At 41.0% G+C, this 17,037-nt stretch overlaps 1 protein-coding gene across 7 annotated transcripts in view; it reads right to left on the minus strand.

The window, feature by feature from the left end:
• The window catches only part of CELF2 (CUGBP Elav-like family member 2), a 382,663-nt gene that overhangs the window by 99,705 nt on the left and 265,921 nt on the right, over positions 1-17,037 (minus strand). For all 7 annotated transcript variants that reach the window (XM_074903509.1, XM_074903506.1, XM_074903508.1 and 4 more), the window contains one exon: positions 2,958-3,040. In XM_074903509.1, coding sequence (XP_074759610.1) covers positions 2,958-3,040 — 83 coding nt within the window. The remainder of the gene's footprint in view (positions 1-2,957; positions 3,041-17,037) is intronic.

The raw sequence follows: 17,037 nt of genomic DNA on the forward strand, positions 1-17,037 counted from the left end.
AGGTCTGCATTTAAGAAACGAAGAGACTAAACTCAGTAATAATCTGGCCTCTATCATTTAATGAACACCGAGGCACTCCCCTCCACGCCTCTGCAGCAGTGTTGGTTATACCTGTGCACAGGTAAAATGCAGGCGAGCTCCAATCCGCAGCATCCCTGCAGGCCCCTGCTCCTGCAGCTGCCATCATTCCTTACCTCATGCTAATAAATCACCTGCCTTTGCCTCGGATCTTTTTCCTGGGCTATTTAAGGATGCCTCTTATCTGACATGTGCTGGTATTACAGTAAAAGTGGAAGGCATGGATTCTTTTGTTTCCAGGAGACACCTTATTACCGAACCTCCTACATACCCTATCTCGTTTACTGGAAGCAAGCTGACATTTGATGCCCAAATGAACCTGATCCAAATTCATCCCTTGTTGTAACTCTGCCAGAAGATTGCTTCCATTTGCTCTGACAATGTTTTGCACATGGCCCTATCCACTACCAATTCCTGCTCGTTCAGTGAAAGCTGCTTAGCGGGAAAGACCTAACAAAATGGACATTACTAAAATTCATACAAGGAGAATCCCGCTATGTGAAGTGTTTTTAGCATGTGTGCCACACCTTTAATGTGTGCTTAAATTAAGTCGTTTTGGGAATGCACAGATGCAGCATAAAGGTATCGCCACTGTGCTGAATCTCAGCATACAGCATGTGCAAAATATAGAATCTCTTATATAATATATGCTGAATCGTTCTCAAAGAGAAGTAATGGAGTTGCTTCTTTTTATTAGATGTGTCCCTTTAAGAAGTAGGTATAACAACTTATCTCAAAGTAAAATCTTAACATCTCTGGCAGTATCGGGAATATTTTTAAAGCCCAGGCCCCAGAGTCACGGGAATGTAATTTTCACATTTCCTTAAAAGAAAAGTTTGTAGCCTCACAGTCAGAACAGAAAAACACAGCTTGAAAAGTTTTAAATGACAAAGAGCTAGGGGTATCATTAAAAAAAAAAATTATATTTTTGAGTTTTATTAAAAAAAAAATCAAAAGGTACAGTAGTCTTTTTAACTGCTACATGCTTGTTAGCTGTACAAAAGCAGAGGAGAAAATGATGCTCTGCTCAAGTAAGATGCAATGCAGAGCTGAGCCAGCTTTGCCACCTGTACGTGGAGAGGTCAGGGAAGGAGTCTGCCCTTCTGAGTCACCTGCTGAGATAACTAAGATCTCTCAAAACACAGCAGCCAGCTCATGGGGCTCAGGGAAGAACAGAGGAGCAAACGAAAGGGCCCTCTCTGCTTTTAAGGGAAGCGATGTATAGACCTCGTGGTAGATCTTCAGTCGTAGGGTCCCACACCCTACCTGGACCCAGGGATGCTGGCTTGGGCAGGGTGCTGCTTCAGCAGCTCAGGACCACCTCTGCTGATGTCCATCCTGCCTAGCCAGTCAGCACAGCCATTTGACTCAAAGCATGTTGGAGAGCAATTACACAACGAGTTGGGTTAAATGCAACATTGGCTACATTGCGTTAGAGATCATTCATCCAAGGGCTTGGCATTTTCTGGCAGTGGGGTGGGAACCAACAACTGGGGTTGCAGATGCTGAGATGCAACCTGAGTTCCAAAGGGGAATCATCCCTCAGAGCCTTCCTTTCTCTCTCAGGATGGCACATCTACCCTCTAAACTCTCAAAAGCCAAGCCTGGCACTGGGAGGCTTGTAAGGTCTTGATACTGTCCCTTGCAAGTGTCAGTTGCTGGAAAACATCACTTGAATATGAAGTGCCACAACTATTGTTTTTATTTTCCTGTAGCTGGCCTACCTCTGCGAATTTCCTACCACAGGACCAACCAATGCTCTTCCAGCATTTTCATTTACAAGTGACAGAGGAATCCCATTTTATCTTGGTGAATTAGCAGGACTCATGGGTAACTATCCAACATATTTCTTTACATTGGTCATTTCCATGACAAATGAGGTGGCTTTCCTAACAGGAGTTGTATAACATGAGGTGGCGAGATGTGAATTTTTCAAACACATAATGTCCAATTTCACATACAGCACGTAGGAACTAAAGGAGATATTGGCCATATAACTGTCAGTCTAGTCAATGTTCTATTTATTTATACGGTGTGGTATACATTTATTTATTTTTTCTGCCTGTAACCATACACTACAACCATATACTTGAACACAACCCCTACATCAAGAGGGAATATATATATATTTTTTTTCCTTTTCCATCTCCAAAGTATTTGGTTACATTCAGCAGAAGAAATGAAAACATTGGAAAAAAGATTTCAGAGTTAAGTCATGGAATTACAAATGATATACTTCTCTCTAGCCCTGTAACTCAAATCTGAACTACTGTAGGATAACGCGAGCTACAGTTTGTACAACACAACCACAACTGTTCCAAGCACCTGTGTGATGTATCAGTGAGAACAGGTTGCTGAGGAGAGGTGGTGGCAGGGAACAGGACGACACTGTGCTGTGTGGTACCATGCTCTACGGTACCCTGATGTGCAGCCACCACACTGATGCAGTCAGGTTATTTAGAAACCACGTGGATAAAGGCTGCATTTAACAAAGTTGACTGTATTTTGTCTTTTCCTATTCTCTCCCTTTTAAAACTAGAAGCCCCAATGTTGCAGTGTTTTTCTGCCATATGTTTTTTCCTCCTCCCTCCCCCTTAAATCAGAAAAAAAGAGAGAAGAATCTACATTGCAATTCAGTAACTGCTTCTAGTCAGCAGGAATCAGCACTGTTTCCAGCCGAGGGACTTTCTACAGAAGAGCAACTGCCTTTTGAGATGATGCCATTGCTACAGGACTGGCACCGTTACAGGACAGACCATCAGGTTAGCCACCCTCCCTTTAAGAGATCAAGGTCATTTGGGGCACCAAACAGCGTCTTGAGCAAAAGGGCTATTTTTCTGGCAATAAAATAATGAGGATCAAAAAGTAAATGTACTCACCCCAGGTAAAGTTTTAATATTGTGCAGTGCATTCTGTGCCTCAAGAGCAGCTTTTCTTGTATAAAATGTTACGAAACAACAACCTATAGAGAGAAATGAAAAGCTTTCAGAAATTAGTGAGTATGATTTGTGAGAGTACAATAGGGAGGGAGAAAAAACAGTGGTTGAACAACACATCAGGAAAGCCAGAAATGTGAATTATCATGAGGCTGCCTGAATGACATGAATAAAAGAAAGCTTGTATGGTTTAAACTAAAAAGTCACCCCCTGTGCATTGCATCTATAGCACACCTACATTGTTAGTGAACTGTAATCACTTAGAAATTAAGTTAACCAAAATCCAATTGGCTTTGTACAGTGTAAATAAGGTTACATTTTTCTGAAGGCTCCCCATTACACTTTGAATATAAGCAACATGGCGAGCTCAAGCAGCAGGAATTCATTGTTGCATCCCAGGCAGAAAATCAGGTTATAGCAGGACCTTATTTAAAGGGCCTTATATGTAAGAGCTGAGGTTTGTTCCCCCCGATTTGAAACCAGGTAGGACTGGAGGCAGGACACTCATCTCAGTTGCAACAATGAAAAATAAGTGAGAGAAGAATTTGCCACTGGTGGGGTAGTGGAAGCTGCTGATGGTTCACAGCATTAAGTGAGGCTCTGCTCACCCTTCATCTGTCTAACCTTCAGTAAAGCAGACAGTTTTTGGTTGCCTTCATCCTACAGTTTTCCCTTTGGCAGCATGGTCCAACAGAGTGGTCTGTAGGTCCAAACACAGCTTGTTGCCACTTTCTCCACTGCAAACATTTAAAATAACCCTTCCACAGCACACACAACCTAGACAGCTCAACACCAGCCCCAAGGTGAGGTCAGGGCTCACGGGTAGATCCTCAGCGAAGAGCTACAACCTGACAGGTGTGGGACAAAGAGACAAGGGCCATGGTTTGACTTGCTGCAATCTGCAATGGCCCACGGCAACGAAGTCTGCTCCGAGGCATGCACAGGGCAGGAGTGAAGAGGTTACTGTGGGAGGCCCTTGAACCCACACTGCAGGTGGGATGCTCAACACTATATCCCAACTTGTGACTTCAACTTTACTTCCAGTGGGAGGGAAACCACTCTGAGAGCGACTTTCACACACCGACGTGCATAACACAAGATTGCAGGTATAGACACAAGGAAGATTCACACTTAAATAGCTCCCATCCAGCACAATATATCAGTGATCTAGGAGCATCCTTAGAGGCTAATCAGTTGCTACTCTGTCCACAGGAGAAATGCAGCGGGGCTGAAGGCAGCCCTTGTCCCGTGGATATGGGCAGCCCCGTCACATTAAGGAGAGAACCCCAAACTCCTTTAGAGCTCTGTGGCTGCAGATGGGGTGCTCAGTGACCCAGCTGCTATGGGGAGAGGGAAAACATGCTGGGTAATGCTTATTTGGAGACAGAAGTGGCTAGTGAAATAAAAACCCACTTTTATCAAACAAGATCATGCACATTTTACTGATGATTAGACAATAATCCTACTCCCTTAATCACAGACAGAGATTTGTTGCAACTTGGAGCATGACAGATAAAATAATCTATCCTTTGGGAAGTGAGCAAAGATGTTGCTTGCACTGGCTCCCTTATGTTGACCAAGGTGAAACGTCTCATGGCACCTGAAATGCCTGCTTTCGTTCAACCTCGCAGCATCCCTGTAGCAGCAAAAGAGACCTAGGAGAAAGCGTGCACAGGAGAGCACAGCTAGCAAACACGTGGAGGTGGTCTGTACCACACCATGGAAGGAAGGCTTGAATCCAGAACGTGCCCTCCACTGCCTCTCACTTGGCTCAAGCTGTGCGTTATACTGTGAACACTCCCTCCGGCTTTGCAGCCGGGCCAGCGACAACCATTACCTCTAGAACAAGCAAAGGTAATCATGTATTCCCAGCTGGAATACAGCGAGTTTATCCCTAACGCAGCAAAGCACTTGCAGGCAATGCAATACATGGACAGGAAGGTAACGCAGACTTAACTCAGCTGAGAGAAACATTTTTCATACTGCCAAGAGGTTCCTTAAAATTTCACAGATTACTATAGAGACAGTTTAATAATTATTGCAGTGAGCCAAACGTTGTTTGGCAGGGATGAGTATTACAGACAGACACAGTCTGTTAAGATTTGTGCTTCCTGTGAGTATTTCTAAATCTTCATTTCCACTGGAAAAATCTGCACATTTACACTATTTTACTTCAGAATGAAAATGGGAAACAAATTCGAGTTTGTGCCATTTAATAGCATGACTTTGAGAAAACATTGCCAGTCAGCTCCAAAGTCTATCTTTTATTGTTTCTTCATTTGGTTTATTAGCTTTTTAATATAAATATTTTTAACCAGGAGAGAGGATTCAGAGTGGAAAATATCAAGCAGTAGACATCATTTTGCAATTGTGATGTCCTTTACCATGGGTCTGAAGAGTTACATTTTAGATTTCAGCTCTGTGGGTTTATTCTGATAAGAACTTTGAAATCTATTGGTTTATCATTCTTGGCACTACTTGAAAGAACTGCACTTGAAAGATGAATATGCTGCGAAATACCCTTTAACTAGACATTTTTTGGAAGTAATAGCACAGGAGAGAAAAATGTCTCTGTGAATGAGGACTGGGAGAAAACAGTAGCTTAATGGGAAATGTGCAGATGTTTTAGGCAGGTCACCAGACCCTTACAAAAATGGAGACTTCTAAGCTCACAGACTGACACGTCTGAAAATGCACATGGATAAAATCTTTCTCTGGATTCATTTTGCTTGTATCTTCTTAAAAAAAAATCACAACAAAACAAGAGATGGTTTGCTGTTGCTTGAGGAGAGCATGGGCACCAGATGTAGGTAGCTGATAGTGAAGCTATCTGCTAAAGAGGTTGGGCTGGACTTAACAAAAAAATAAAAATAGAAAACACAGAAGAACAGAAAAGGCAAAAGTGCACATGGTCCTGAAGGAAACACTACAGCCTATGGACTTTCCTGAGATGCTTGCTGCTAAGTTATGCAGACCCCTGCAGCTCCAATGAGCTGGCTTTGAAGATGCCTCCAGTGTAAAAGCCCCTTGCCTCAGTACTACCTCCTGTAGGAGAAAGTACCAAATTCAGTCCTTTCTGTAGAAATATTGGAGGGGAAGAAGCCTGTAAAAGACAACACAGCTAATCTGTGCTTTAGGACTTGTAGCTGGCACCTGCTGAAAGACAACTAGGAAATGACTTTCCTTCCTCCATTTTCCCTAAGAAAATGTAATAGTGCCAAAGACAAATCAATGACACTGCTAGAAAAGAAAAAGTATGTTTTCTACTAAGAGAAAGGAAAAAAAAAACCCAGCCCTCTTCTCTCCAGTACCGTGCACACATAATCTTGGCTTTGTCACCAACAAACTTGACAGTAGCATGAGCCACAACTAAACTTTTCTGATATCCAAATAACTCAAAACCTGACAATGATAACTTTCTGCCCTCCTAGTCAGGATGACTTAAAAGGTGAACTGGTTTGTGGACATGGTTCTGCCGATCCTCAACAGCCTGAAATACAGCATAGTTTAACTTCATGTGGGTTGGTATCTTCTCAACCAAAGGAACAAGAGCTTGTGCTTCCAGTCAGTGCCTCCAAAGCAGCAAATCTCCTGCGTCTTGGTAAGCTGGTTGTGCTCTACTTGGAACCGTATTTACTACAGCGTAAGACATTTTTTCTTTGTACCTAGAAAAAATACTGAATGAATCATGCGGATCCCTACAGTCCCTTAAGGACATCGGCAACAACTTCATGGCTATCCTGCCAGATGCTTGAACAGACTGAATAAAACCTGCCACCCCGTGCTGCACAGCGTCTAATAGCAACAAATGGGATGCCTGAGAAACAAAGGCAGAAACCAGCCCTACTTCTTAAAGCATCTGACAAGAAAACGCTGCAGTGTGTACACTACAATGCGCAACTTCAACACCTCATTAAAAAAAAAGGGAAAAGATCTCTTATTTCAGCTTGTTTTCTCTTTCTCTCTCTCTTTTTTTTTTTTTTCTCTTTTTCTTTTTTCAAAGGAAATTTAGTGCCAGAAAAAGACCTCAAGGTCCCAGCCATTGGGAGAGAGTTGACACATTCAATTCTCCATGACACATTCAATTCACAAGCCCCTGCTCAGGCTGCCAAAGGCACCAATTAGCACCAGTGGTGGAGATTTTATTTATTTAATTTCCACAGAAACCTGTTTAGCAAGACACCGACAGGGGCAAACAGCCTTGCGTATGGCTAGAACCAGCTTTACTTGAGTCACTGTCAAAGATGGCAGCAGCGGATTACATGGGGATTGTGCAGCCACAGCTTCACTTAAGCAACAATTTAGAAGTTAGGGATGGGCAAAAAAATTAGCAAATGGTGAGGACTGTCACACCACCATACCCATGAATTTCTGCTGACAGCAAACCTGGGTTTGTGGAGGACATTTATGTGCATTGTCAAATTTTACGACAAATTGCAGAGTTTTCCCCATGAAACTTCCAAAAATGCAATTGTTCTTATGAGCAGGAGGATTTTTTCAAAGAGCTGTTAGTGACATCCTAACGGGACTTTTCCTTCAGTGCAACTTCTGCTCCTACAACCCAAAATAGCCACCTGTGAAACCCTTGCCCCCATCCACCCAGCAGAGCAGACGTGGCTTTGTTAGGGTGTAAGCTACAGCCGTGTGACATCGCGAGGAGCAACGTCTTGTCATTATTTTTACCACTTTCTCCCAATTCAAACACAGACTAATTACTCCGTGAGAGCTGTTTACATTCCTAATTTTGAACAACTAACAAAAGGAAGCTCTCCTCCAGTCACAGATGTGGCTTACACAGTCCTCGCTGGCATTTAACGGCACTGGAATCTGTGTAAGAGGCTTAATCTCTCAGCCAGGATTTCATGCTTGAATGAATACGGCAACCTCCATCTTGCTTTGGGTGCGAAAAAGTCTCTTAGAGTTCCCTAAACTGAATATACAGTTCCTAGGTTAAAGTTACTAGGAATTACACACATGCACTGATATGAGAAAATAATTATTGGACATGTACAGGAATTAAAACACGTTGTTCTACCAGATGCTCTGAGGTTTTGATTTAGTTCAAGAAAAATGTGCTGCAATTTCCCAGGAGCGAAAATTTAACTTTTGGGAAGGAAAGAGAAAAGACATAGGAGAAATAAACCTACTCATATTCATTGGTCTGATTTATGAGTTTCTATAGTTTTCAACTGTCAAAATTTGTCAGTTTGGATCTCTCCTGCGTTGTGCATATTATCACCTGCTGCCAGTATCTGAACCCTAACCATAGGGTATAGAAATACAAGAGCTTATCAGTGCGCCTGCAAAGCCTGCAACAACTTAAAAGTATGAAATTTGCTTTACCTTCTAGACTAATAAAATAAACACTTCAAAACAGCTATAATGATTATCTGATGATTGAACTCTGTATTCTTTTAGCAAGTAATGGAATCCTGGCAGACAAATTCAATTCAAAATACATTCGCATTCAGGACATCAACAAAGTCATCATGTTGCGAATTGAAAATTCCTTTAAAGGCTGCGTTTGAATTCTAAGGGGCTGACAGATCAAGGGACTGAAGGCCCTGGAAGGCTAAATGAGTGAAGTCCCGCTATGTTTCTTTCTTTCTGTGAATGAAGCTCACTTTTGTGTGTGCATTTGCAAGCAGAACAGATGCTGGCTTCATACAAGCTTAGAATCTCAATGGGGACAGTAGCTTCTTGTCAATCCAGCACAGTTCAAGCTAGTTTAAGTTAAGGAGGATTTATTTTTCTTTCTTTTTTTTTTTTTTTTTTTTTTTACCTCCAAATGTTCCTCTCCTGATTTCCACATTCACTCTCCCACTATCAAAATCTAAACATTATACTGTGATTTAACAGGGCTGCCTTTTAAAAGGGTCTCTTGCATTCCAGCTGTTCACCCGAATGCTGAAATATGTGCTCCGTAAATCACAAACAGCTGCCTGAACAGTGTGATTTGCAACCAAGCCCACCATGACCTACACTGTCATTTTCCAAACAGCAATGAAGACATCAAAAATTCTCTCCCACTAAAGCCACTGAAAAGACCTATTACTACAGGAGTTCAGGTGTGTGGTTTGGCAATAAGCTTTTTCACATCCGTTACATTTGTGCAATGGGAGCCTTGTCTAGCATTTCATCTGTATTACAGATTTTAGTGCAATTAGCTAACCTGTATGGAAGATACCAGTCTAGTATTAGAAGTGTTTCAGGTCTTAGAGATTTTGGTTGTGTGGCTCGATACAAAAAAAAGAGAAAAACATGAACTGTCTGAATAGCAAATACAGACATTCCTGGCAAAGGAAAGCAAAAAAAACCACTTTCAGAAATAAAAATCCAACTATTTCTGTAATTCTGCTGGACAGAAAATGTCTAAGCAGGGATACATTTTGATTCCTACCTGCACCATCCTCTTGCTCTATTGTATATGGATTCACTCGAGAGGACGATGGCAATGATTCACTCCCAAAGCAATCCCTGATAGAATTGCCATATAGTGCAGAAATCAACCTTTAACGATGCCGCCTCCCAATTAGCTCAGGTTTGCTAATAGTTTGATATAATTGGCACCCTGATGGAAACCGTATTACCAATCCTGTCACCAGCCAGGAAACCGCATTGCTACTCTAATGACAGCACACATGATAGCGATGCCACTTCTAATATTAATACATTAGCTGAACGTAGGCAGGGGCTCATATGAGACAAGGATTCACAACCAAGACATGCCAAATTCCACCCTATGCTCTATTTTTCCTCCTGGTTATAACATCCAGGGCGGCAATGCACCAGCCCCAGCATGCCCCGAACCGCCCCTATCGCATTAAAGCACAAATGCTCCAGGCCAGTAACAGCCCTGTAAATGGCCAGTGAAAAATGATCCCATGGAGCTCAATTTTTTCTCTCCATGCCTAGCAAGTTATGACGGCCTTTCTGTTAATTGGCCACAAGTCCTAGTTTGCTGTCAGCCTTCAGCTGCACCGGGGAGCTCTTTTGGAGGAGTCACACTCTGTCATTCCCGTACCCTTGTGAATACAAATGCTCTCTATAAATGTCCTCTGCCTACAAAATGGAAGTGGGCTTTTTTTCTTTTTTTTTTTTTTTTGACCTAGATTAAATCTGCTGCATTTTCAAGCCTTTTGGGAAAGCAACTAAGAACTAATATGCACCGGTTCGTGTGCCACAACACTTCCCTGCCCATTATTATGTAAATTTTGACTAAAGTGCGACACAGATAGAAAAGATATCAAGGGCAAAATTGCCAGAATCTGCTTTTCTTGCTTTCTGAAATAAGCCACTTATATTAAACAGTTTTAAATGGCTAATAGCAGTAAAATTATCTGAAGAATTTCAATGTACATTTTTTTCATATAGGACAATGACAGATTTGCAAATTCCTGAACTCTCCTACTGACTGTGTAATGACTGGGAAGCGAATGGCAAGCACGCTGGTACTCTCTGGCTTACTTTTGAAGAAAGGGGCCAACTTTCACATCTTCAGATTGGTAATACTCATTTGATATTTGCACTAGATGGTGACAAAGGAGGAAGAAAAAGCAGATGCAGAATTAGATTATATACATGGTGGCAGGGTAAATAAATACATACAAATCAGGTTTACAGCATCAAGGCAATTTCATGTCATTACTAACGAATCTGTCCCTAAAGAAACCATTACTGTATGTTGGGATGTAAACTGAGCTGTAATGGTCTGGGCTCACTAATAGATGAGCGATGTCCAAAAAACTCAGAAAAATGCCGCAAAGATACGTGTGAACAGTCAGTGGCACTGGACTTGCACATCAGTCCTGCATCAACACCCTGATCTGTGGGTTGATGAAAACACCACTGGTTTGGCCTGGGATGTTCCTCCTCTGCCAGCCCCTCCAAGCACCCACCCAGCGTAAATCCCTTGGGAGAGTCATCGCTTCCCCAGCCCTGTGAGATGGAAGGCTGTCAGTCAAACAACACCAGCGAGAAAATCAAAGCAGCTGTTCAGCACCTCTCGTCGAGATCCTGTTTGGTCCATTCACATTTCTAGATCTCAGGGATTGAGAATAATTGGGATCTTATACATCAGTCCATAAGGCTTGCAAAAAAGACCTGCCTGTCAGAGCTTTTGGAAAAAAAGTTTTCAAGTAGGGCAGCAGGGGGAGAGGGTGGAGAGATGGTATTCCAGTCTCTAGCTCTGTGAGGGGTCTTCCGTGGAAAGTCACTGTACTTCCCACCTGCAAAATACATAAAAGAATGTACACAAAATACAGGAGAAATGAGAAATATTTTTTTTAACTGGAAATCATTCGAAACAAGGCCTGTCACTATGTATATACACTGTATCACCAAGAAATCTTGGATTTGGGGGAGACATCTAAATGAAACTACAAAACAAATAATCACATTTCTTATGCTGCTTTCTCCTCATTTCCCCTTTACCTTTTCTTTTCTTTTCTTTTCTTTTCTTCTTTTCATTCTTATTCTCACACTAATTCTCCTTAATCTTTAATTCACTTTCTTCTTCCCTTATACAATCCTTATCCTTTTCCTCCAAGCAGATGGTCATTGTTTCCTTTTTCCTTGGCCAGATAACAATTACTGATTTGGGTTTACTGGCTTTGAAATGAATTAACATGTCCTCTGTGCAAGTTAACTCCTAAGTTTTTCCATCTGCTAAATGTGATTTTGGATACGGTAGAAAAAGAGGGTTCAGAGCACAGATGCTAAAAAAATTGAAATGAAAAATTAAGATGTCCTCCCTTATTAATCCATTCTTACAGCAAAAAATTAGTGTGACACTGTTTTTCAATTCAAAAAGACTCTACAAAAATCATGTTTACATAAATTAATGTAGGCAGGGATACATCCTTCCCCGATGACATTTCAAAAGCCCTACAGTCTCCAACTCTGATATTCACCAGTAGCAAACCAAACTTCCTAGCACACATATCTTATAGTCCTAGATTTCCTTCTATGTTTTCTTTCACTCGAATGTTTGAGAAAGATCACTAAAGACTGTTTTTCCCTGGTAAGAGTTCTAGACCACGGCTCTCATGAAACATCTAATTGCACTGAAAATCCTGAGAAGCCACTCGAGTCCTAGTTTAACTAGGAGGCAACTCTGTAGTGAAAAATACTCAGAATACCATAACTTTATCATAAAATTATCACTTTAAAATCTTCAAATCTTTGAGAGTGAATTGCAATTTATAATCATATAATGTCACTGTGAAAAACCTGTGTTCTGTATTGGAAATTATTTTCACTAGTTAAATGCCAATAGCACCTTGGTATGTTGTTAACCACTGGTTAAATGCCTGCATCACCTGGAGGTGATCCTTGACTTCTGCTCAGCCCTGCTGAGAGGTATCTGGGGTGCTGGCTCCTCAGTAGAAGAGAGACGTGAACATACTGGAGAGAGTCTATGAAGATGATGAAGGGACTGGAGAATCTCTCATAGGAAGAGAGACTAAGAGAGCTGGGACTGTTCAGACTGGGGAAGAGAAGGCTCAGAGGGATCATATCAAGGTGTATAAATACCTGATGGGGAGGAAGTAAAGAAGATGGAGTCTTCTCAGTGGTGCCCAGTGACAGGAGAGAAGGCCATGGGCACAAACAAAAATACAGGAAAAAATAAGGAAAAACATTTTTACTCTAAGGGTGATCAAACACTGGCATGGTTTGCCCAGAGAGGCTGTGGACTCTCCATCCCTCAAGATATTCAAACCGTGCCTGGACACAGCCCTGAGCAACTTGCTGTATGTGACCCTATTTTGAGCAGGGGTTGCATGAGGTGAATCCCAGAGGTCCACTCCAACCTCAGCCAGCCTGCAATTCTGTGAAATGGCAATGAAGGAACTTCAGTGACTTTTCCACAGCATTCCTGCTAACACAGCTTAACTTCCATATTGCAAGCTTATTTAACTTAGCAGACAGCATCAGTTAAATTACTGTTTTATTGTACTCATCAGTTGGGAACCAGCTCTCATTCACCAGCAAATTTCACACACAAAATGAATTTTTTCATAGTAAGAACACAGTAACAGAACCAGAGACACTAAAATCTCATCACAGCCCCATGTTGCCACTGACACGCAAGACAGTAAGAATGTCACTCCTTGTTTTCAGAAATACATCAAGAAATTAATGAATTCAGAAGCTGATACTGTGATGCATTTTTTAAGTTATAGTTTATCCAGTCTTGTTGTATCTGACATGATGAAGTTTTGTTTAAATCCCATGCATTCCTTCAGTATTACAAGACCACCTATCCACCCACAGCCCTGACAGCTCTAAAAGTCTGAGTTTGTGTCTTCTAGGGCCAGTATAGGAAAAATTAGATGTAGCAGTACAAAGAGACAAAAGAGGAAGACATCCAGTGAGAAGGAGTTATAAAAGAAGGTGTAGAGTGGAAAGATTGCTACTGCTGACATTTAGTGAAAACCCGTTAAAAAAAGAACAACAAAAGCACAACCGTGTCCCTTACCCAGAAACTTGGCAAGAACAGGGTTGTATGGGTTGGTTTCAACACTTATCTGGATTTGGAGGACTTGCATACTATTTCTGCAAGAAAATCTAAAATCTGACCTTGGATAATTCACTTCTAGGAACAGGGTGCTGAAGTTCTTCTTGAAAATAACATTCAATGCCCACCTGAACCTTTCAATGCCTAAATGCTTTTGAACAATCTGGCCTTTAATCTCACTGTGCCCTAGCTTATGCTTGTGAAATAGAAAGAATAAAATGCCCTGAGTTTAAAGGAGTACTGTGAAGACACCATTAAAAAAAAAAAAAAAAAAAAAAAGTGAGTTAAAAAGATACTGCAATAACAGTGACGTGAGTAACAGCAGAGCAATACTGGCAAGCGCTGCTTCTCTCTAACACGCCGGAGTCCGGCACGCTTCCTCCAAAACTTTTCTTACAGGAAACAGAAGAAATCAATACAAGACATTTGAGCTGCCTTAAGGGGTGCTTAAGCAGCATGGGAAGAAATTCTAGGTTAAATATTGCCTCAAAGTGCCATGAACTTGAATCAGCAATGACATATTCCCCCCCCCCCCCCCCCCCCCCATATTTTACTGCTTTTGGCCAAACCACCTAATAGGGTGCTGCATTCTCTGATGGTCAAAGAACCCACAAAGCCTCCACTCTGAGTCATGATTTGCTACAATATACCCAGTATTTTCAGGAAGCTAATTTTCATCTATTTGAAAACTTTTTTTCTTAGAAATGTGTTACCTTTCCCCATCTTTAAAACTCGGGACTAAACCCATTGTCTGAATACATCATACTCCCTGCTCCATTTGCCCAAAATGCAGTCAAACACTTCCAATTCTTTCTTGACTTCAACATTATAAACCCTTACATATCTCATATTGATTTCTAGGCATTCACAGTTTCACTCTCACAGGGTCACAGTACATGTCAAATCTTTCCTACGCTGTGTACACCTTCAAGCAGTGTTTTATCTAAGAAGCTTCACTTTCCCTGAACTTGTTAGCAGGGACACATCTATTCCCCAATTAAGCTTTTTTACTAAAAATAATAAAAAAGAAATAGAAGAAATTCCTGGCAACTCTTCTACCTTTCTAGTTGGTTGAAACAATTTTATGCAGATGAAGATGCAACTCCACAGAGCCCTTGAACTTTAAGCACCATCTTTACTTGGCTTTGAACTCTCAACAGGCCCCATGATCTTTCAAAGCAATATACTGTGCCTGTGGAAGCTTCAAACAAGGGGGAAAAAGGTTTGGTTAGAAAAAAACGCAGAAGATTTTTTTTAAAAAATGCTTGATGCTCCTGGAAATAAAAAAAAAGCCACAACTGAGTGGTATCTGAAGAAGTGTATTCGGCACTCAAGTGTTTCCCTAATTAATTGTTTAGATGAGTGCTAAAATAAATGCAGCAGCAGCAAAGATAAACAAACCACTTTAGTAATAAAGCCATATATTTGTGCAGACACACAAAAATAAATGGCAGCGCTTAATGAGCACAAGAAATGAGAATGAAGAGCACACTTTGTGTGTGGGATCCATGCTTAAAAAGCGCAAGCTCAAAGATATTTGAGAGGTATTTCACAACAGCCCCCCAGCCTGACTCATGCTTGCCCCTTGTACAGTATCTTATTTTCCACAGAATAACGCATAAAAATAAAAATTCTTCATCTCCTGATGAAAAATTCTTCAATTACAGCTCATGTTTGACCTCACCTGGGCGGCCTCATAGAAGCAAGGAAAATACTTGTGGTAAGAGGTTATTATCCTAGTTTTCTTCTTCTTCTTCTTCTTTATTTTTGTCTAATGATTAACTAATGTAAAATCAATGAAGGGAGATGCAGAATAGATGTGTAACACATGTACTTCCAAAATGAGAGAATAAAGCTAAGATGATTCATACAGTCTTTTCCTTGCGACTGGAAAATGAGCTAATGAAGTATAAATACTGAGGGAAAGTGTTATCTTGCAAATCTAGGAAAGCAGTTTTAATAGAATTATAAAACTGTTAGAGGTAGGAAAATTCAGCTAAGCTCCCCTCCCAGAGAGGACAGCATTACGCTTCCACATGTAATTCTTCCAAAGTTTTATCTGGTCCTATCTGTAGATTTCCCAGAATCAGGCTTCCCATAATTACCCCGGAAAACTATTTTGCGGTCTCACAAACATTAATTTTAAAGGCACTTTTCACGGTTAACACTTTCAGCTTTGCTTAATTTCTCACTGGTATTTATTTCTTGAAAACCTTCCTAAATGAAGCTACTACTGAAATATTTGTATAAACGATCTGATAACCAGAACAAACCAGTACAAACCCATGTATCATACAAATAAATATGTTACTTCCCCCCGAAGTCTTAATACAATTGATGGTTTCTTTCTTGCTACTATCAACCATCTATGACCTGGAAAACTGATTAAAAAACCTATTCACCAATATTTAATATCTATTAAGGGAACGGAATATTGAGACTGTGTTGGATGACCCATGGGACATGTCTTAAGTCCTCTAATTCATATCAGTTCAGAGCAGTCCAAACAAGATAGGACTATGATATATAGGCCCTATGGCTCTCCAAAGATCAAGATGTGGCATTTAATCAGATGAAGATTTAAAATAAATCTCCAGCAGCCTGTTTCCAAGTTATGACAAGAGAAATACTTGGCTAGAGAGGTACAGGCTGTATGAAATGATTGGCAACTTATCAGGACAAGAAGAGAAAGAAGCTGGATGATTGGCAACTTAATCAGAGGGAGAAGGAAAAATAGAGAAAAGGAACAAAACGAGTGCCTAAACAGCTATGTGTTGGCTCCTGCGGCTGTCAAAGGTGGCCTTGAGCAGGCAGTGGCAGGAGGGCTTACACTGAAGCTTGTCTGCAAAGTAGATGAAACTATTCAGTGTTCCTTGGCATCAATAGCATGCGGATCCTGAATGTATCTAATCACGTCTGGAGTAGCATGATTCTGTACGGCGTTCTCCGCAGGTCACCATGGCAGCCACAGGAACACATCCAACAGAATATCACGGATGTGCAGCTTAACGGTGCTTTGCTACCCAAAAAACTCATAGAGCTTTAGAACAAAGTCCCCAGTCTTATCTGAAAGCTAAAAAAAGAGACAATAAATAAAAAACTCAAGGGGTCCTTGTATAGTATTTCATCTTCAGCCTCTGCTCCTTCTCTGACAAAAGGCTTCCTTTTCATCAGTGTTCATTTTGCATGAAGACCAACCTGAACAATCATAATATTTTGGTAGCAGTATCCTTCAGTTAATGTCACAGTGGGCCCTCGTCTTCTATTCAACCCGTTATTACCACTTAAAATATCTATGTTAAGCAAAAACTATGTAAACTTTTCCTGAAGGAGAACTGAGGAATGGTAGGTTAGAGGTTCGCTTGTCAAGTGAACTTTGCAACCATCCGTTCTTACTGGGAACAAGCATTGCTTGGTCTTTTCACAAAAAAACCCCTACTCATAGATGACTTATATTTATCCAGAGTGCAGTGGATCAACTGAGAAACTGCAAAATAATGTCCT

Source organism: Athene noctua, chromosome 3, assembly GCF_965140245.1.
Source record: "Athene noctua chromosome 3, bAthNoc1.hap1.1, whole genome shotgun sequence".
NCBI lineage: Eukaryota > Metazoa > Chordata > Aves > Strigiformes > Strigidae > Athene > Athene noctua.